We start from the raw sequence: 21,913 nt of genomic DNA, 5'->3' as shown, positions 1-21,913 counted from the left end.
CAAGGGAACGTAGGTTTAAGGTGCGATGGGCAAAGTTTAGAGATGATGTGAGAGGCAAGTGAGAGGCAACACAGAGGGTGGAACTTGCTGCCGGGGAGGTGGTGGAAGCAGGTATAATAGCGACGTTTAAGTGGCATCTTGACAAATACATGAATATGATGGGAATAGAGGGATACGGTCCCCAGAGTGCAGAAGGTTTTAGTTTAGACAGGCATCAAGATCGGCGCTGGCTTGGAGGGCCGAATGGCCAGTTCCCGTGCTGCATTGCTCTTTGTTCTTTGTTCTTTGATGATTGGGAGTAGACTGCTGGGGCGCTAATTGGTCAGGGTTGAATTATTCGGTTTTTTGTGTACATGAAATACCTGGGTAATTTTCCATATTGCCGGGTCGATGCCAGAGTTGTAGCTCTGCCACAGTTTTAAGTGGTATGCACTATCGATGTTATACGTGACAGGCATTCTGACCATTTTAAGTGATATGCAGGCTGACCATTTTAAGTGATGTGCACTGCGGCCATTTAAGCTGTAGGTTTTGCGGCCATTTTAAGTGCGATGTAGTGCGACCAGTGCAAGGGATATGCAGTGCCACCATTTAAGGGATATGTAGTGCAACCCTTTTAAGTGACAGACACTTCCACCATTTTAAGTGATTACGGACAGTGGCCATTTTAAATTATATACACTGCCATCATTTTAATTGACATGCCATTCCGCCAATTTAAAGTATGCAGTGCGACCATTTTAAGTGATATGCAGTGCTGCATTTTAAATAAAATGCAATATGGCCATTTGAAGTGACATGGACTGCAGCTCTTTTAAGTGATATGTACTGCGGCCATTTTAAAAGTTATGCAGTGTTACCACTTTCCAATGAGAGCAATTAATTATTGTCATTTTAAGTGTTACATGTCTATGTCAGCGAATATATGAGACGTAACGGGTATTCAATAAGTATAGCTCAAAAAGGATAATAAAGATTTATCAGTGTCATCAATGGTTATAATTTGTTACAAAGAATGATAAAGTGTTATACACGATCATAAAGAATTATAAAGATTTGTAAGGTATTAGAGTCTTTCATAAAGGATTATAAACAGTTAACAAGGATTATAAATGTGTCTGAGTATTATAAAGGGATTATAAAGATTATAAATGGTTACAAAGAATTCTGGCTGCCGATGTCATGTCACCATGGCGAACATGCCCCGCCACCAACCTCCCATCATCCTGCGAGCAGGCCACGCCTGCGCTCCCCCAACATCAACATGAAGAAGCGCCTGTGCCCCCACTCCCCCGTTACCATTGGGAAGAGGCGCCCTTTACACTTCCCCGTAACTGTGGCACAAGCTGCGCCCCAACACCCCGTTACCCTGGGAAACTGGCTCCGCCGCCTAATCCCCCAGTAGTATGCGCCATCTCCACTCGAGTCAGCTTGGAAATAGGCCCCGATTCATTCCCCAGTCGCCCTGATAACAAATGGCCCAATACCCTCATCACCTCGGAAACAGGCTCCCGCCTCACTCCCCTATCAACCGAGGGACAGGCTGCGCTCGCCTCTTTGCCACTATGGTGACTGCAGCCGCTCCCACTCGGTCACAATGGCGAGAGTCTCTGTCGCCACCTTGTCAACATAGCAACAGACCCTGGCCCTGTTCCGCTACCATATTGATAGGCCCATCCCCCTCTGTCACCATAACCACAGGCACCATCCCCGAGTCTGTCACCATGACGATTGGCCCTGTCCCCACTCAGTCACCTTAGCGAAAGGCCATCCCTCGCTCGGTAATCTCAGCGTCAGGCTGCGCCCTCCAGCTGCTGGAAATTCGAGTAAAGGGGTAGCACAGCACATTCTTCAACTGCTCTCGGAACTGTGTCTGGGTCACGGCATAGATCGCAGTGTTTGTGCAGCAACTCAGGAGCTGCAGCATGATGGCCAATTCCCTCTGAAATAGATGTAGAATTACGGACAAATACCCCAAGCAATCCATCCGCTGCCATATCGAATACACCAGCAGCACTGTCCATAACAGGATGAAATTTCCCGAGATAACTAACAGCAAAATGATGGATTTCCTGCGGCTCTCTATTTCTGGGTCTCTGCGGCTGTCCCCACTTCTGTGAACCCGGAGTCTCCTGCGTGATCTGCTGCTCACTAAAATGTGTCTGACAGTTAAAGCATTGAGAAGCAGAATCACCACAAATGGGACCCCCGGGGTCAAAATGTAATGGAGGAACTCGATTGTTCCCCAGGCCACAGAGAATGCAATATCCGGTGTAACTGCACAGAACCAAGGGATGTTCTGCAGCCAATACCCACCTGTTAACATAAAATACCAGAAGATGTTCTTTAGACAGCTCAGCACAGTCACTGTTCCTAGGACCACTGCCGCTGTTTTCTCTCTGCAATATTTACTTTTCAGCTTCTGGCAACAAATGGCCACAAATCGATCAAAGGTGAAAGTGACGGTGAACCAGACAGAACAGTCTGTGGCTGCATAAAGCAGGACGACGTGGACATTACACATGGGGATGTCATACAGAAACTGAAACTGTTCCTTGTAAACAATGGGAATGTGCCTCAAAATCAGGTCGAGGATAATGACCAGTAGATCTGCCGCTGCCATGGCCACCAGGTAGCGAGTGACACATTTGGAGAGACCGCACTTTCCCCGAGACAGGATCCCAATCGTCAGCAAGTTAACTGTGAGGAAGGGAAATAAAGAGGGAAATTATATATCAGGCTGGGAGCAACATTACCAGTTTGATTGATTACTTATTGATATTTACAATTGTGTTCCTGTATCCACTGATGTACTGAAACGATCGCACATGAAACAACAAATGGAATGGACTGGAACACAGTGGAAGGCATGAGAGATTCATTGACAAAAGGATGATACTGAAATTGTGAAACTCAATGTTGTTCAGAATCCTTTCCATTCCTCCTTTCCCTCTCTGGTTTACAAACAGTTCCATCTCTAATCTCTGCCAGTTCTGATGAAGGATTACCAACCTGAAACACTAACTCTGTTGCTCTGTCCACAGATGCTACCAGACCAGCTGAATATTTCCAGAATATTTTGTTTGTACTTCAGATTTGCAGCATCTGCAGCACTGAGGCTGAGAGATTCCCTCACCAGTGACAGGCAGCACGGAATTCAATTATTTCAAAGCAATAGTTGGAAATGAATACACTGAAAAGTCAATGAAACAAATAATCTCAATCGTCACTAAGTTAACAGTAATCAGGGGAAATTATCAGGAAACGATACAAAGTTTGGGAGTAAAACCATAATTTGTTACCACATTCAGTATGTAACTAATTATTGTGTCAATGACAGGGATTTCATCTGGAGTCAAGGAGCTGAATTTAGTGGAGCCAGAGGGGTTCCTGATGAGTGAAATCACATCTTGGCAATTTAGAGACAATAGCAGGCGTAATTCAATGGCGCTCGGGCGATTAACTGCCTGGCGCCGTTGTCTGCACCCCTTTAAGAATGGGGATCTCGCTTGGCGAAGCTGCTGAACAATCAGACGGCTAGCAGCACAGTAGTATTGGCAATACCACCGGGAACAGTGAAACTGCCAGTACTACACCAGGCCTGGGTGCAGGACCATGGCTGCAGCCTTAGACCCCAGATAATTATGGCGAGGACGCCGGGCCCAGTCAAGGAGTCGGGCCACTGCCAGTAATGCACCAGGCCTGGGGCGAGGAGCATCGCTAGACCCCGGTCCCAAGGTATGTGTGACGGGGTTGCTTCATCCAATCAGCGAATGGCGGGGTGGGGGTCGGGGGGCTGGGTGGGGTCATTGCTGGAACACATGATAACTGGGATCAAGACCATCGCTGAATCCCTGAACCTCAGGTCATTGTGGCGAGGATGCTGGTGCCAGTCAGTGTGTGGGGGCGCTGCCAGTAAGGCACGGAGCTGGGACTGGGGTCATGGCTAGAGTCTTGGATGCCAGATAAGTGTGGGGTATGTGCAGCCAATCAGGGAGTGTGGGATAATGCTAGCACCACACCAGGTTTGGGAAAGGCCTGTTGCAGGTGCCATTGACCCCAGGTAATTAGAGCAGGGTTCCCAAGGCCTGCAGGTAGCAGACGGTAGCGAAAGTGGACTGGAAACAGGTCGTTGAAGGTAAATCAGTGTCAGAGCAGTGGGGACATTCAAAGGGGAGATTCGTGGGGTTCCAAGTAAACATGTTGCCAGAAAGAAAAAACGGTGGATGGCCATATCTGGAGCTCCATGGATGTCAAGGAACTTACCGGGTAAGATAAGACAGAAAGGAAAAGCTTATGTCCTTCACCGAGAGCTCAATACTTCAGAAAGCTGGGAGGAGTACATAGAGTGGAGGGGGAAAATCAAAAAGGAAATTAGAAAAGCAAAGTGATAACATGAAAGAATATTGACAAGAAAAATCAAGGTGAACACAAAGATGTTTCCTCTAAACATTAAGAATAAGAGGAAAACTAAGGCAGGAGTAGGGCGCATTAAAGTCCAAAAAGGGAGCCTATCTGTCGGGGCTGAATGTTGTGAATAGATGCGAACTGTCTGTAACTTTTCTTTGATGAACTTGAGCATTAACGTCAACCAGCATTTTCTTTAGCATGTTTTACGTTGTACTTTTATGTTCCACTTGCTAAAATGGGGGAGGGAGATCATGTGGTACAGATTGTCCAAGAGCCTGCAGAATTTGGAACTGAAGCAATTCAGAGAACATCCATTTCGGAAGTCACACCTGCCTAGAAGATGCCACAACCTGTCTGACCCTTCACAGCTCTCTCTCTGAGACCATTTCAGAAAGAACAAAAAAATAAAAAAAAGACTCCACTCTTCGAAAAATCCAGCAAAAAAAATCTACAAGAAGCCAAGCTGCAAAAAAAGAAGGAAAAAAAAACAGCAGGGAAGCCTGCTTTCTGTTGGTTCCCTCTCCGTCAAAAAGGAGGTGACTTTTCAGTTACATCTGTCTTCACAGAAGAGGGGGATGATTCAGACATTGTAGTTAAGGAAAAGGGTGTGAAGTATGACTGTGATAAAGATAGGAAGAAAGGAAGTATTAATGGGATTGATACTCTTGAAAATGTATAAATCACCAAGGCTGGATGTAATGTACCCTAGGTTGTAAAAGAAAGCCAGGGCGGAAATAGCAGCGAGTGTGTCCATCATTTTCCAGTACTCACTGGATACAGGTGTGGTGCCAGAGGATTGGAGAACAGCAAACATTGCATGTTTGTTTAAAAAGGAAGCGAAAGATAGACCAAATAATTATCGGCCAGTCAGGCTAACGTCAGTAGGGGGCAAATTATTGGAATCTATTCTGAGAGACCGGATAAACTGTAACTTAGAGAGCACGAATTGATCAAGGACAGCCAGTATGGATTCAGTAAGGGAATATTTTGTCTGAGCAACTTGATTACATTTATTGAAGAAGTAAAAAGGAAGAAAGATGAGGGTAGTGTAGTTGTTGTTGTCTGCGAAGATTTTAGCAAGGGTTTTGACAAGCACCCAAATGGCAGACTAAATAACAAAATAAAACCCCATGCGGTCCAGGGAAATGCAGAAAGGTGGTTACAAGATTCGCTCAGTGGCAGGGAACAAAGTTTAAGTGTAGGCAGGAGTTTTTTTGAGACTGGCAGGCTGTTTCCAGCAGCGGTCCGCAATGCTCAGAATTGGATCCTCTGCTTTTTGTGGTAGAAATTAACGATTTGGATATAAGTGTAGGGGGCATGATCAAGAAGTTTGCAGATGCATCAAAAGATGGTCATGTGGTTGATAGCGAAGAGCATAGGTGAAGACTGCAGGAATGTATCAATGGACTGGTCAGGTGGGTGGAAAAGTGTCAAATGGAATTCAACTCGGAGAAGTGTGAGGTGATGCATTTGGGGAAGTCAAGCAAGGCCAAGGAATACAAATTTAATGGGAGAATACTAAGAGCTGTAGAAGAAGTGATGGACTTCGGAGTGAATGTCTGCAGATCCCACATGACCATACACAGATAAAAAATTAAGAGCCGAAGTCGGCCATTGAACCCACCGAGCCTGCTCCTCCATTCAGTAGGATCATGCTGATCTGCATCTGACTCGAATTCCACACTCGTATCTACCCCTATAATCTTTGATTCCATTGCCTAACAAGAATGTATCTCCACCTACCTTAAAAATATTCAATGGCTCCGAATCCATCAATTTATGAGGCAGAGAATTCAAAAGTCGCACAGCCCTCTTAGAGAAATAAAAGATCCTCGTCTCCGTCCTGAAAGGGCGACCCCGAATTGACAAACTGTGCCCCCCAGTTTTGTACTCACCCACAAGATGAAACAACGCCGCCACATCCTCCTTGTCATGACCTTGCAGGAACTTATAAACTTTTATCAAATGTCCCCCACTTTTCTAACCCCAGTGAAAACAAACCCAATCTATCCAACCTTTCCTCAGAAGACAAACCACTTATTATAGGTATCAATCTAGTAATCCTCCTCTGAATCGCCTCCAATACAGCACATCCTTCCTTAAATAAGGGGACCAAAGCCGCACACAGTATTCGAGATGTGGTCTCGCCAATGCCCTGTATAACTGAAGCATAATATCCTTTCTTTTATTTTCAATTCCTCTCGTAATAAATGATACCATCCCATTAGCCTTCTTTATTACTTGCTGTATCTGCATAATAATCTTTTGTGACTCCTACAGTACAACGCCTAGATCCCTCTGCACCTCAGCACTATTCAGTGGTTCCGAAGAAGGGTCACTGACCCGAAACGTTAACTCTGCTTCTCTTTCCACAGATGCTGCCAGACCTGCTGAGTGAATCCAGCATTTCTTGTTTTTTTTTCAGATTTCCAGCATCCGCAGTATTTTGCTTTTATTTTACTATTCAGTGGTTCCCCGTTTAAGAAATACTCTGCTTTTTGATTCTTCCTGTTAAAATGATCAAATTCACATTTACCCACATTACACTCCATCTGCCAGATTTTTTCCCACTCACTCCCCCTATTTATATGGTTCTGCGACCTCCTTATGTCCTCTTCAGCTCATACTTTTCTACCTATCTTTGTGCCATCTTCAAATTTAGCTAACAGGCTTTCTTTCCCCTCATCTATGTCATTGATATAAATTGTAAAAAATTGAGGCCCCAGCACAGACCCCTGTCGGACTCTAGCCATCGCATGCTGCCAATCAGGAAAGGTGGGACAGTGGCACAGTGGTTAGCACTACAGACTCATAACTCCAGCAACCCGCGTTCGGTTCTGGGTACTTTCTGAGCGGAGTTTGCATGCTCTCCCTGTTCCTGCGTGGATTTCTGATAGGTGCTCTGGTTTTCTCCCACAGCCAAAGACTTGTAGGTTGATAGATGAATTGTCCATTGTTAATTGCACCTAGTGTAGGTAGGTAGGTCGGAGGAAAGGTGGGGATCTGGCAGCGAATGTAGGATTAGTAGAAATGGGTGGTTGATGGTCAGCACAGACTCGGTGGGCCGAAGGGACTGTTTCAGTGCTGTGATTCACTTATGCATACTCTCTGTTTTCTGCCAGCCAGCCAATCTTCTATAATGTTAACATGTTACCCCCTTCACCATGAGCTCCTACTTTGCGCAATAACACTTTATGTGACACTTTTTCAAGTGCCTTCTGGAAATTCTGGTACAATACGTCAACGGGTTGCCCTTTATCCACAGCGCATGTTACTCCTTCAAGGAAATCCAATAAATTGGTTAAACATGATTTTCCTTTCACAAATCCATGCTGACTTTTCCAATTACCTTGTAATTTCTAAGTGCACAGATGTAGCCTCCTTAATAATCGATTCTAACACATACCCAAGACAGACGTCGAGCCAACTGGTCCATAGCTATCTGTTTTCTCTCTCCCCCACTTCTTGAATAGAGAGGTTATATTTGCTACTTTTGAGTCAGATGGAACCTTTCCAGAAACAACGAATTTTGAAAAACAAAATAACTCCAACGTATCTACGACCCCACTGGCTACCTCTTTTAAGACCTAGGATGAAGCCCATCAGGATCCGGGGACTAGTGATCCAGCAGGTCCGTTAGTTTGGTCAGTTCCGCTTCTCTGGTGATTGTAATTTCACTAAGTTCCTCACTTCCTTCCGTCTCCAGGCTTACAGCGATTACTGGAATGTTTTTCGTACCCTCTATAGTGAAGACAGAAGCAAAATGTTTGTTCATTTCATCCGCATTATCTAATATTAAGTCCACATTCTCACTCTCTGGAGAACCAACACTCACTTTACTTACTCTGTTCCTTTTTAAATACCTGCAGATAATCTTGCTATCCGTTTTTACATTTCTAGCTAGTTCCCTCTCAAACTGTACCTTCTTTCTCCTGATTAACCTTTTAGTCATTCTCTGCCGTTCTCGTTATTCTGACCAATCAGCTGACCTGACAGACATCTTTGCACAATTGTATACCTTTCCTTAAGTTTGATGCTTTCCTGAACTTCTTTAGTTAAACATGGAAGGTGGGTCCTCGCCTTACATTTTTCCTTTATAGTAGGAATATACTTATTCTGCATTTTCTGAAATATCCCCTTAAATGTCTGCCACTGCTTCTCTATTGATCTATCTCCTAGTCTAGTAACCCAGTTCACATCAGCTAGCTCAACTATCATATCACATAATTTCTCTTAGTTAACTGTAAAATACCAGCATTCGACTCACTCCTATCTCTTTAAAACTGGATGTAAAATTCAATCATGTCATGGTGGCTGTTACCTAGAGGTGTCTTTACTCTGAACTCATTAATGAATTGTGTCGCTTTACACAATACCAAGTCGAATAAACTTGCTCTTTGGTTGGTTCCAAAACGTGCTGCTTTAGGAACTATCTCTAAAGCATTCTATGAACTCTTCATCTAGGCTACCATTGCCAATCTGATTTTTTCCAGTTTATGTGTAGATTAAAATCACCCAGGACTGTTCTTGTCCCTTTGTCACAAGCACCCTCTATTTCTTCGTCAATACTTCGTCCGAAACTGTAGTTACTGTTAGGGGGGCTGTAGACCACTCGCACAATTGAGTTCTTTCCCCTACTATTCCTCATCTCTACCCAAATCGATTCTGCATTCTTATATCCTCAACCAATGTCATCTCTAACTATTGCAGCGATGCCATCTTAGGTTATCAGTGCTACCCCTTCACATTGACCTAGCTTCCTATTCTCCTTGAATGTTATATGCCCCTCAATATCGAGGACCCATTCCTCGTCATCCTGCAGCCATTTCTCTGAATTACCCATCAGATAATATGTATTTACTTCATTGCTCACTATCAGTTTGTCTACGATGTTGTGATTGCTGTGTGCATTCAGATACAGAGCCTTTATTTTGGTCTTTTTTGTTATCTGTGTAGCATCTAGTCTTGACTGTTGGTATGTTCTTAGGTTTCTTTCGTTCTGTCCGTTTTTACCATTCTCCGACCTTCAATTCCCATGTTACTGTTCTGCTCTCTTGTCTTGGCTCTACCCCTTGATTTGCTACATCTACTAAGGCATGATCCCTCAAACCCCTTTTTTAGTTGAAAACCCTCTCTATTTAGCCAGTTATACAGTTTGCTACAAGACTGGTTCCAGCACGATTTCCGTGCAGACCGTCGCAGTAGTACAGGACCCACTTCCCCCAGTACTGGTGCCAGTGCCCCAGGAACCAAAACCCACCTCACCCGCACCAGTCTTTGAGCCACGTATTCATTTCAGGAATCTTATGTGCCCTCTGCCAAATGGACTTTGCTCAGTTAATACTCCAGAGGTTATTACCCTTCAGTTTCTACTCTTCAATTTGGCGCTAACTCCTCAGGCAGTCTAAGCAGAACCTCTTTTCTAGTTTTACCTATGCCGTTGGTACCTACTTGGACTGCGACAACTGGTTCCTCCGGCTCCCATAGAAAGAACCATGGAACCATAGAACCATAGAAGCATTACGGCCCAGAATGTGGCCAGTCAGACCTTCGTGTCTATGTTGGCCTGGAAGAAAAAAAAATAGAAACTAGCCACCCAATCTAATCCTAACTTCCAGCACTTGGTCCAGAGCCGTGCAGGTTACAGAACTTCAGGTACATGACCAGGTACATTTTAAAATAATTGAGGCTTTCTACCTTCTGCACAGTTCCTCGCAGAAAATTCAAGACACCCACCACGCTCTGTGTGAAAAAGGTTTTCCTCATGTCCCTTCTAATCATTCTATAAAACTCCTTTCATCTGCCCCCTGGTAATTGATATCTCTGCTAGGGGAAACAGGTACTTCCTGTCTACTCTATTTAGGTTCCTCATAATTTTGTGCACCTCAACTACGTCACCTCTCAGCCTCCTCTGCCCTAAGGAAAATAACCCTAACCTGTCCAATCGTTCTTCATAGCTACAACTTTCGAGCCCTGGCAACATATTTTTAAATCTCCTCTGTTCTGTCTCCAGTGCAATTATATCCTTTCTATAATGTGGTGACCAGAACTGTCCGCAATTCTCCATCTGTGGTCTAACCAGCGTTTTATACAGTTCCAACATTACATCCCAGCTTTTGAATTCTATACCTCGGCCAATAAAGGAAAGTATTACGTCTGCCTTCTTCACTATTTTAACTATCTGTCCTGTCACCTTCAGGGACCTGTTGTCAGACATTCCAAGGTCTCTCACTTCTTCTACCGCTCTCACTATCCTCCCATTTATTGTGCATTCCCGTGCTTTATTTGCCTTCCCCAAATGCATTACCTCACACTTATCTGAATTAAATTCCATTTACCACTCTTCTTCCCACTCAACCAAACCTTTGACACCAGTATGGAGTCTACAGCTGTCACCTTCACTTTCAACTACCTGACCAATTTGTGTGTGATCAGCAAATTTCCCAATCACGCCTCTCACATTTAATTCCAAATCGCTAATATATACCACAAACAGCAAGGGACCCAACACTGAGCCCTGTGGAACGCCAGTGGAAACAGGTTTCCATTCACAAATCCATCCGTCGACCACTACCCTTTGTTTCCTATCCCTGAGCTAATTCTGGATCCAACCTGCCACATTGCCCTGTATCCCATGGGCCTTCGTCTTACTGACCAGTTTGCCATGTGGGAACTTCACAAATGCCTTACTAACGTCCATGTAGACTACATCCACTGTACTTCTCTCTTCACGCCTTCTTGTGACTGCCTCAAAAAACTCAATTAAGGTCGTAAGACATGACCTTCCCTTTACAAATCCATGCCGACTATCCCTGATTAATCCGTGCCTTTCTAACTGGCAGTTTATCCTGTCCCTCAGAATACATTCTAACAATTAACCCACCACCAAGGTCAGACTGAACGGATTATAATTATTTGGCCTATCCATCACACCCTTTTTAAATAATGGTACAATTTTCTCAGACTTCCAATCAATAGGTACCTCTCCGATATCGAGTGAGGATTTGAAGATGATCATCAGCGTGCACATCATTTCCTCCCTGGTGCCCTTTAACAATCGTGGATGCAATCCATCCGGTACTGGCGTTTTATCCACTTTCAAGGATGTCAGAGCCTCTAGTACTTTAAATACATGAATAGGAAGGGAATAGAGGGATATGGGCCCCGGAAGTGTAGAAGGTGTTAGTTTAGGCAGGCATCAAGATCGGCGCAGGTTTGGAGGGGCGAATGGCCTGTTCCTGTGCGGTACTGTTCTTTGCTGTTTGTACTTCCTCTGTAATATTTCACACCCCTCCACCCCTACAACGTCTGCATCATCCCTCTTCTTTGCCAAAAAAGAGTCAAAAACTCATTAAGATCCTGCCCACATCTTCTGCATCTGCACATAAGCTCACTTGTCCATCTCTGATAGGCCCGACCATTACCTAAGTTATCCTCTTGCTCGTAATATACTGATGAAACATCTTTGGGATTTCCTTGATATTACCTGCGAATAATTTTTATGCCCTCACTTTGCTTTTCCAATTTCCTTTGTGACTTCACCCCTGCACTTTCCATACTCCTCAAATATTTTAAAAGAATCAAGTTGTTTGTGATCATCATATGCCTTCTTTTTCAACTTTAACTTACCCTGTAAGCTTCTAGATAACCAGGGAGTTCGAAATTTGGCAGTGCCACGCTTTAGGGACGTGCCTACACTGTGCCTGTTGAATTTCGTTTTTAAATGCCTCCCACTGGTTTGCAACTAAATGCTCCTTCAAATAACTGTATCCAGTCTACTTTCGCCAGGTCACCTTTCAGTTTCTTAAAATTTGCCTTCCCCCAATTTAGAATTTTTACTTCTGTTTTATCTTTGTCATTTCCCATGATGATGCTAAAACTAACTGTATTGTTCTCAATATCTCTTAAATGGCCACCCACTGTTACTTCCTCCCCTTGCCCAGCATCATTACTGAATATTAAATCTAGAATTGCATTCCCTCTCGTTGGGTTAGTTCCGTGCTTGCTAAAAAAAGTCCTCTTGAACATAATTCAAGAATTTTGTTTCCTCTGTGCCCTTCGTACTGTTTGTATCCCAGTTAATATTGGAGTTGTTAAAATCCACAACTATTAATTCCCAAATAGATTTTGCACTTCGTAATGTGCCGACATATTTCTTCTTCTACCTCCTTCTCACTGTTTATGGGTCTACATTGGACACTTGTAGTAGTGTGGCTGCCCCTTTTTATTTTTGAGCTCCACCCATATGGCCTCATTTGATGATTCATTTAGCATATCATACCTCCTCACAGCTGTTATTGATTCCGTAACTAATAATGCTACACCCCTCCTTTCTAATCTCCCTCTCTATCCTGCCTGAAATCTCTATATCCGGGGATGTTGAGCTCCCATTCCTGCTCTCCTTTAGCCAAGTTTCCGTTGTAGCAACGATATCAATTTGCCACTTGTCCATATGTGTCCTCAGCTCACCGGTTATATTTACTTTATTCCTTGCATTTAAATAAATAGCCATTGACACTGCCAAATTCCTGTGCTGCGCACTTTTTAACCTTTGCTTCTTCGGTCTTTCAGAGTCACTTGCAAATATCCTGTCTCCTGTTCCCTGCCCTGAAATTGTACTGTCTACGAATGTGCTCAGCTTCCCAGCCCCATGCCAAGCTAGTTTAAACCATCGCCAACAGCACAAGCAAACCTTCTGGCAAGGATATTTGTCCCAGTCCTGTTCAGGTACAGAACGCCCGGCTTGTACAAGCCCCATCTTCCCCAGAACCGGTCCTGCTGTCCCAGAAATCTGAAGCCATTCCTCCTGCACCATCTATCCAACCACGCATTCTTCTGCTGTATTTTCCCTTTTCGACACTCACTATCACATGACCTTGGGAGTAATCCAACGATTACTACCTTTGTAATCCTGCTTGCGAATCTCGTTCTGAACTCCCTGAACTCAGCCTGCAGGGTCTCATCCCTCTTTCTTCCTCTATCATTGGTACCAATGTGGAGCACGACCACTGGCTGTGCATCCTCGCCCTCCAGAATTCCCTGGAGCCCCCCGGTGATATCCATGACCCTTGCACCAGGGACACAGCATGCCATCCTGGAATTACATCTGCGACCACATAAACACCTATCTGTTCTCCTAACTATAGAATTCCCAATCACTCTTGATCTCTTGCCCTTTCTCCCTACTCACTACACAGCTAGGCCACACATTGTGCTCTGGTCATGACTATCGCTGCACTCTCCAAACTGCTTCAGAATGAAGGTATCGTAGCTGCCCCAAGGGTAGTGGGCATTCACCAACATGATGTAGTAGGCATGGTTACACACCAACTGCACATTAATGGAGTGAGAGTTGTTTTCAGCTCCTGCAACTCTCCCCGTTGACACGGGGAACCCGCAGAGCCACCTGCACCATCTGGGATCCCGCTATCCTGACAAAGCCACGGAACCTCTCATCCCGCTTCTCCCTGCTGAGGGAGAAGATTATGACATAGATGGCCACCTTCACCTCTCGGAATTATCAGGGCGACACACAGGTGAGCTTAACGTCAGTGGTAAATACGGTTTTAGGAACAATCATTACGGGGAAAAAGATCAACATACACTTGGAGAGGTTTGAGTTAATTAAGAATTGTCAAAACGGATTTTTCAAAAGGCAAATCATGCTTTACTAATGTCATTGAATTTTCTGATGATGTAACAGTGAAGCTTTATGAAAGGAATGCGCTGGATGCTGTTTATATTGATTTCGAAACAAAAGTGTTTGACATGGCACCAAATGTGAGCCTCAGATTGGGAAGGCCAATGTCCTAGTGTATCAAAATGGACTAAGGGCAGAAAAAGAGAATTGTGTTAAATGGTTATTTTTAATACTGGAGAATGGTGGACAATGGCGTTCCCCAAGATCAGTACTGAGACCACTGCTTTTTCTTTGTTGATATATATAAATATATTGGATAGTGGAATTCAGAGCAGAATCTCAAAATGTGCCTTTTTTCCTATACTTGAAGGAATGACAAACAGAGAGAATGATACAAACCGCCTGCAAAAGGACATAGATAAGCTGGGAGAATTGGCAGAGAAATGGTTCATGGAATTTAAAACAGAGGAGTGTGAGGTGATGCATTTTGGCAGAAAGGATAGGGTGAGGCTATAGAGACTTAATGGCACTGTTCTAAAGAGTGTGCAGGGACAGAAAGGCCTGTGGGTACATGTACATACATCTTTGAAGGTGGCAAGACATACTGAACATAGAACATGGAACATAGAACAGTACAGAACAGACCCTTCAGCCCACAATGTTGTGCCGAACCTTTAACCTACTCGAAGATCAAACTAACTACCTACCCTTCATTCTGCTATCATCCATGTACCTATCCAAGAGTCACTTAAATGTCCCTAATGTATCGGCTTCTACGACCACCGCTGGCAGCGCATTCCACGCTCCCACCACTCTCTGTGTAAAGAACCTACCTCTGAAATCTCCCCGAAACCTTCCTCCAATCACCTTAAAATTATGCCCCCTGGTGATAGCACTTTCCACACTGGGAAAACGTCTCTGGCTGTCCACTCTATCTATGCCTCTCATCATCTTGTACCCCCCTATCAAGTCACCTCTCATCCTTCTTCGCTCCAATGAGAAAAGCACTAGCTTCTTCAATCTTTCTTCGTAGGACATGCCCTCCAGTCCAGGCAGCATCCTGGAAAATCTCCTCTGCACCCTCTCTAAAGCTTCCACATCCTTCCTATAATGAGGCGACCAGAACTGAACACAATATTCCAAGTGTGGTTGAACCACGGCCTTATTGACCTGCAGCATAACCTCGCAGCTCTTAAACGCAATCTCCCTGTTAATGAAATCCAACACACCATACGCCTTCTTAACAACCCTATCAACTTGAGTGGCAACTTTGAGCCATGTATGGGCATGGACCCCAAGATTCCTTCTGTTCCTCCACACTCCCAAGAATCCTGTCTTTATGCCTGTATTCCACATTCAAATTTGACCTTCCAAAATGAATCAGTTCACACTTTTCCAGGTTGAACTCCATCTGCCACCGCTCAGCCTAGCTCTGCATCCTGTCAATGTCACGTTGCAACCTACAATAGCCTTCCACACTATCCACAACTCCAGCAACCTTCGTGTTATCTTCTAAGTTGCTAACCCAGCCTTCCCCTTCCTCATCAAAGTCATTTATAAAAATCACAAAGAGCAGAGGTCCCAGAACAGATCCTTGTGGAACACCACTGGTCACCGAGATCCATGCTGAATTATTTCCATCTACGACCACTTTCTGACTTCTATGGGCCAGCCAATTTTGTATCCAGACAGCTAGCTTTGTCTGAATCCCATGCCTCCTTACGTTCTGAATGAACCTACCATGGGGAACCTGATCAAACGCCTTGCTAAAATCCATATGCACCACATCCACTGCTCTTCCTTCATCAATGTGTTTTGTCACATCTTCAAAGAATTCGATACGGCTTGTGAGGCATGACCTGCCCCTTAAAAAGTCATGCTGACTGTCTCTAATCAAACCATGCTTTTCCAAATAATCATAAATCCTGTCTCTCAGAATCCTCTCCAATAATTTGACCACTACCGACGTAAGACTGACTGGTCTATAATTCCCAGGGTTATCTCTATTCCCTTTCTTGAATCAGGGAGCAACATTTGCCACCCTCCAATTATCCGGTACTACTCCAGTGGACAGTGAAGATGCAAAGAACATCGCCAAAGGCGCAGCAATCTCTTCCCTCGCTTCCCGTAATTTCCTTGTGTATATCCCGTCTGGCCCTGGGGACTTATCTGTCCTCATATCATTCATAGTTTCCAGCACATCCTCCCTCTTAACCACAACCTGTTCGACCATATCAGCCTGTTCCACGCTGTCCTCACTAACGACAAGGTCCCTCTCACTAGTGAATACTGAAGCAAAGTATTCATTTAGGACCTCCCTTATCTCCTCCGACTCCAGGCACAACTTCCCTCCACTATCCCTGATCGGCCCTACCCTCACTCTGGCCATCCTCTTGTTCCTCACATAAGTGTAGAACGCCTTGGGATTTTCCTCAATCCTACCCGCCAAGACTTTTTCATGTCCCCTTCTAGTTCTCCGAAGTCCATTCTTCAGTTCCGTCCTGGCTACCTGGTAACCCACGAGAGCCCTGTCTGATCCTTCCTTCCTCAACCTTAAGTAAGCTTCCTTCTTCCTCTTGACAAGCTGTTCCACATCTCTTGTCATCCAAGGTTCCTTCACCCTACCATCTTCCCTGCCTCATCGGGACAAACCTATCCAGCAGTCGCAGCAACATTTCTGTCGTGCATTTCCCTGAGAACATCTGTTCCCAATTTATGCTCCCCAGTTCCTGCCTAATAACATTGTACTTCCCCCTCCCCCAATTAAATATTTTTCCATCCCGTCTGCTCCTGTCCCTCTCCATGACTATAATAAAGGTCAGGGAGTTGTGATCACTATCACCGAAATGCTCTCCCACCGAGAGATCTGCCACCTGGCCTGGTTCGTTGCCAAGCACCAAGTCCAACATAGCCTCCCCTCTAGTCGGCCGATCAACATATTGAGTCAGGAAACCTTCTTGGACACACCTGATAGAAACTGCTCCATCCAAACTATTTGCTCTAAGCAGGTTCCAATCAATATTAGGGAAGTTGAAGTCACCCATGACAACAACCCTGTTACTTCTGTACCTTTCCAAAATCTGCCTCCCAATCTGTTCCTCCCTGTCTCTGTTGCTATTGGGGGGTCTATAAAAAACTACCAACAAAGTGACTGTTCCTTTCCTGTTCCTGACTTCCACCCATAATGACTCAGTAGACAAACCCTCTTCGACGACCTCCCTTTCTGCAACTGTGATACTATCCCTGATTAGCAATGCCACTCCACCACCTTTTTTACCTCACTTCCTATTCCTTTTGAAACATCTAAACCCCGGAACATCCAACATCCATTCCTGACCCTGTGATATCCACGTCTCCGTAATGGCCACAACATCATAGCTCCAAGTACTGATCCATGCTCCAAGTTCATCACCCTTATTCCTGGCACTTCTTGCGTTCAAATAGACACACTTCAACCCATCATACTGGCTGCAACTTTGCCCTGTCAACTGTCTCACCTTCCTCACAGACTCTCTGCACTCGGTATCCGCCTGTTCAACAGCTAGCCCATCCATTGATCTGCAGCTCCGGTTCCCATCCCCCTGCCAAACGAGTTTCAACCCTCCCAAAGAGCTCTTGCAAACCTCCCGCCCAGGATATTGGTGCCCCTCCAGTTCAGATGCAACCCGTCCTTCTTGTACAGGTCCCACCTTACCCAGAAGGTATCCTAATGATCTACGTATCTGAATCCCTCCCTCCTGTTCCTGTTCTGTCGCCACGTGTTCAGCTGCACTCGCTCCCTGTTTCTCGCCTCACTGGCACGCGGCACCGGTAGCAATCCTGAGAATACTACTCTGCTCGTCCTGCCTTTCAGCTTCCAACCTAACTCCCTATATTCGCTTTTCAGGTCCTCATCCCTTTTCCTCGCTGTGTCATTGGTACCGATATGTACCACGACCTCTGGATGCTCCCCCTCCCCCTTAAGAATCCTGTAGACTCTATCCGAGACATCCCTGACCCTGGCACCCGCGAGGCAACATACCATCAGGGAGTCGCGTTTGCTCACACAGAATCTCCTGTCTGTTCTGCTAACCACTGAATCTCCTATCACTATCGCTCTCCTATTCTCCCCCATTCCCTTCTGAGCCACTGGGCCAGTCTCAGCGCCAGAGGCCTGGCCACTGTGGATTTCCCCTGGTAGGTCGTCCCCCGCAACCGTATCCAAAACTGTATACTTATTATTGATTGGGGCGGCCACAGGGGATCACTGCACTGTGCGCCTTTTCCCTTTCCCTCCCCTGACGGTCATCCAGCTACCTTTATCCTGTAACTTAGGTGTCACTACTTCCCTATAACTGCTCTCTATCACCCGCTCAGCATCCTTAATGATCCTAAGTTCATCCAACTCCAGCTTCAGTTCCCTAACACGGTCTGTGAGGAGCTGGAGTTGGGTGCACTTCTCACAGGTGACGTCAGCAGGGACACCAGTGGTGACCCTCACCTCCCACATCCTGCAAGAGGAGCATGCAGCTGCCTAGCTTCCATCCCCTCTGCACTAAATTGACAACAGAGATTTAAAAAAAGGAAAACCTTACCTTACCAAACCCTCTACGCAACAGTCCTTTTTTTTTTAGGAGGAGGATGGGTAGGAGACACTGCAGATGTAGTGTTTCGGGTTTCGCCACTGCCCGAATATATAAGTTGACTTACCCAGCAGTCCCCTTGTCCGCCGAGACAAAAGGTAAGTTATTTTAAACTGAAACTCACCTTCGCAGTGAGAGAATTATTATTCAGCATCCGGGATCTTCGGCTTCTCAAATGCAGGCATAATGTGCAGAAGCAGGGATGTTATGCTGAATCTTTATGCAACTCTGGCGAGACCCCAAGTGGAGTATTGCATCCATTTATGGTCACCTCACTTTCGGAAGGATGTAAGAATCCTTGAGAGGGTGCAGAGGAGATTTATCTGAATAGTTCCAGGGATGCAGAGTGTGGTGGTGGGGGCGGGGTGGGGGGGTGGGGGTGGTTGGGACAGCTTAGTTAAAAGGCTAGGTTGGAAAAACCAGCGTTCTTCTCCCGGAGCAACGGAGATTGAGAGGAGATTTATTAGAAGTGTGCAAGATTATGGCAGAATCATAGAGAATCACGAGTTGATGCAGCACAGAAGGAGGCCATGCAGCCCATTGTATATTCACTGGCTTTCTGAATGAGCAATTTACTTAGTACCATTTCCCTGTCTTTTCACCATAACACTGTACATTTTTCCTTTCCAGGTAACTGTGCAATTACCTTTCGAAACCTCAAGAGGACCTACCTCCAGCGTGCTCTCTGGCAGTGCATTCCAGATCTCATTCGCTCGCTGAGTGAAAACGTTTTTCTCATGTTACCATTGCTGCTTTTATCAAATACATTAAATCTGTGTTCACTAGTTCTTAATCCGTTCACGAGTGGGAACAGCTTCTTCCGATCTCCACTGTCCAGACCCCTCACGAGATTGATAGGATTAGCAACGTTCGACAAGGAAGAGCTGTTCGCATTAACTGATTGAAGTTTTTTGCAAGTGATGGGGGGGGGGGGAATATGAAGAAGAACTGTTTTACACAGCGGATAGTAATGACCTGGATCTTGGTGTCAATGAGGCTGGTGGAAGCAGAGACAAATCAATTATGTTAAAAGGAATCTGGACGGGGCCTTGAAGGAAGTGAACTTGCAAGGCTATGGAGATTTAGCGGGGGAGTAGTACTGACTGAGGCTCGACAGAAAGCCAACATATACTCTATGGGCCGAGTGGCCTCCATTTATGTCGTAAATGACTCTATGATGATATCGCTGTCTAAGAATCTATGCTGGATATGCCACTTGATCTTGCCTGCAAAGATCCGGATGCATAGAAAATCAATGTAACTGTGACCTTTACGGCCTCTGGCACCTCCGTCCTCAGCTCTGTGACCACCTCCTTGTTGAATTGGAGTCACGTCACGCACTGCTCCTGGGTTAGGTGTAGATAGAAAAAGTTCTCTTGGAAAACTCGGGGTGGGTAGGACAGAGCCCGCACCCCCCCCCCCCCCCCCTTCCTAATTGCAGACATTCCTCTCTTCAGCCTATGCTTCTTGTGTTGGTGAGTTTACAGACCCAGAGACAGTCCAAATACAGTCTCTATATCTCGTCCAGATTTGGGTCAACAAATCCTCTGGCCTCCCTGAATGTCTGCAGCAGCTCACAGCACAACCTACAGAAAACCATCCACAGCATTTCCACTAACTTTATAATAGCAGACGTAAGTCAAAGGCCCATCACCTGTACATTGAATGACCGGTCCTCTTAAGCATCACTGGAGAGAGTTCCGCGTGCTGCTGAATGTATGGTCAGCTGACAGTGACTAACACAGGCGGTCAGTGGACATGCACAGCTTCCGTAGTGTCCACACCAGCGGCGCTGTAGAGCCAAATATCACAGCCAGGAAAGAGGGAAATGGGGAAAAAAACGCTTTTAAAAGGGCCACAGTGGAAATGGCCGAAGGCTCATCATTGATCCAAGCTTCCAGTAGTGCTGTCGAGCTGAAAATCACAGTCAGGGTCGGAAAGAGAGGAAAATAAATTCACATTCAAAAGGATCTGGAAAAAGACTTGAAGGCAAAAGATTTGTAGGAATATGGAAAATGGAGCGGGAAATGGGACTAATTGGAAGGCTTTCAAACACCAGATTGGCAATTTTAAAATTAAGGTGCTTCCAGAGCGGGAGCCGATTTGAGCACAGGGGTAATGGGTGATCAGGAATTGATGTGAGTTAGGATGCAGGCAGCAGAGGTCTGTATGGTCTGTGGTATGTTGAGGATTAAAACTGCGAGAGTGACCAGGATAGAAGGAAATAGTCAAGTGTGGATTTAACAAAGGCACATGTAAGGGTTGATGCAGCAGATGGGCTGAGGCAGAGCCGGAGATAGGCAATATTACATGGAAGGAAATACGCAGGATTGGCGATGGAGAAAATATGGATTTGGAACTCAACTCAGGGTTAAATAGAACGCAAACAGACTGGCTCAGCCTCGGACATTGGTCAGGGAGGGGTAAGTCGATCAATGATAGGGGCAGAGTTTCTCACAGAGACTGATACGACTGGCTTCAGTCTTCGCAGTTGTAAATTACCGCAACATTATTGCAGTGAAACAGGGTTTACAGATCCCGTAGCTGGAAATAAAGAGTTACCAGGAGCAGCAACAATGAGAGAGTAAATCACAAGAACTGTATGACAGTCAGGCATGGTTTAGAGAGCTGATAGCTGGAGATAGAGATTCACCAGGAATAACAACAGCAGCAAGGAAGGCAGAGTAAATGATAAGAACAGTAATGCAGTTAAACATGGTTTATAGAATTAAAAAACAGACAGAGACACTTGCCAGCGACACCAATAATAGCCAGCATGGGATAGTAAATGTATTGAACAAACAGAAGTATGTAATAGATCCAAGCAGCTAATGATAACGAATCATAATATGTCGAAAGAATGTAAATATTGGAAAATAAACTCCTGCCCATTGTTCTAACATTCCAATCTATTGTTATCAGTTTCTGAACGTTAGTCTCCCTCTCTCTGGAGCCAATGATCCCTGTTAGTGCCAGGAGTGCTGCTCCCACTGGCACGACGTAATGAAACACTGAACTGAGTCCCTTATTAATAGAAGAGGGAAACCCTCCAGTGAATAATTAGGCTTGATGCAGACTGGCATTAATTAGAGTCACTGAACAAACAGATTCAGTTAACTCCTTTCAATCGAAAACTTTTTGTCCAACAATAAAATAGAACATTTACCCGATCTGGATGATATGAGGGTTGCTGAGGCAAGGAATGGTGGACTTAGTGGAGGCAGTGTCCAGAATCATTCAA

General features: G+C 45.1%; 1 protein-coding gene across 1 annotated transcript; it reads right to left on the bottom strand.

Annotated features, from left to right (window-relative positions):
- Positions 1-1,756: 1,756 nt before the first annotated feature.
- LOC137366315 (probable G-protein coupled receptor 139) lies at positions 1,757-21,564 on the bottom strand. Its single transcript, XM_068028212.1, has 2 exons — positions 21,426-21,564; positions 1,757-2,700 (listed from the first exon to the last, which is right to left on the bottom strand). The coding sequence occupies exons 1-2, from the start codon at positions 21,562-21,564 to the stop codon at positions 1,757-1,759; spliced, it is 1,083 nt and encodes a 360-aa protein (XP_067884313.1).
- Between the last annotated feature and the right edge of the window lie 349 nt (positions 21,565-21,913).

This window comes from Heterodontus francisci, unplaced genomic scaffold, assembly GCF_036365525.1.
Source record: "Heterodontus francisci isolate sHetFra1 unplaced genomic scaffold, sHetFra1.hap1 HAP1_SCAFFOLD_57, whole genome shotgun sequence".
NCBI classification, from domain to species: domain Eukaryota; kingdom Metazoa; phylum Chordata; class Chondrichthyes; order Heterodontiformes; family Heterodontidae; genus Heterodontus; species Heterodontus francisci.
The sequence above is the reverse complement of the archived record's forward strand: the minus strand, read 5'-3'. Positions and strand labels throughout refer to the sequence as shown.

Coding starts and splice junctions, on each gene's coding strand:
- LOC137366315 (XM_068028212.1), bottom strand. CDS start 21,564: ATGGGCAGGAGTTTATTTTCCAATATTTACATTCTTTCGACATATTAT. Junction 2,701..21,425: donor GGCTATTATTGGTGTCGCTG/GCAAGTGTCTCT, acceptor CCTTCCTCACAG/TTAACTTGCTGACGATTGGG.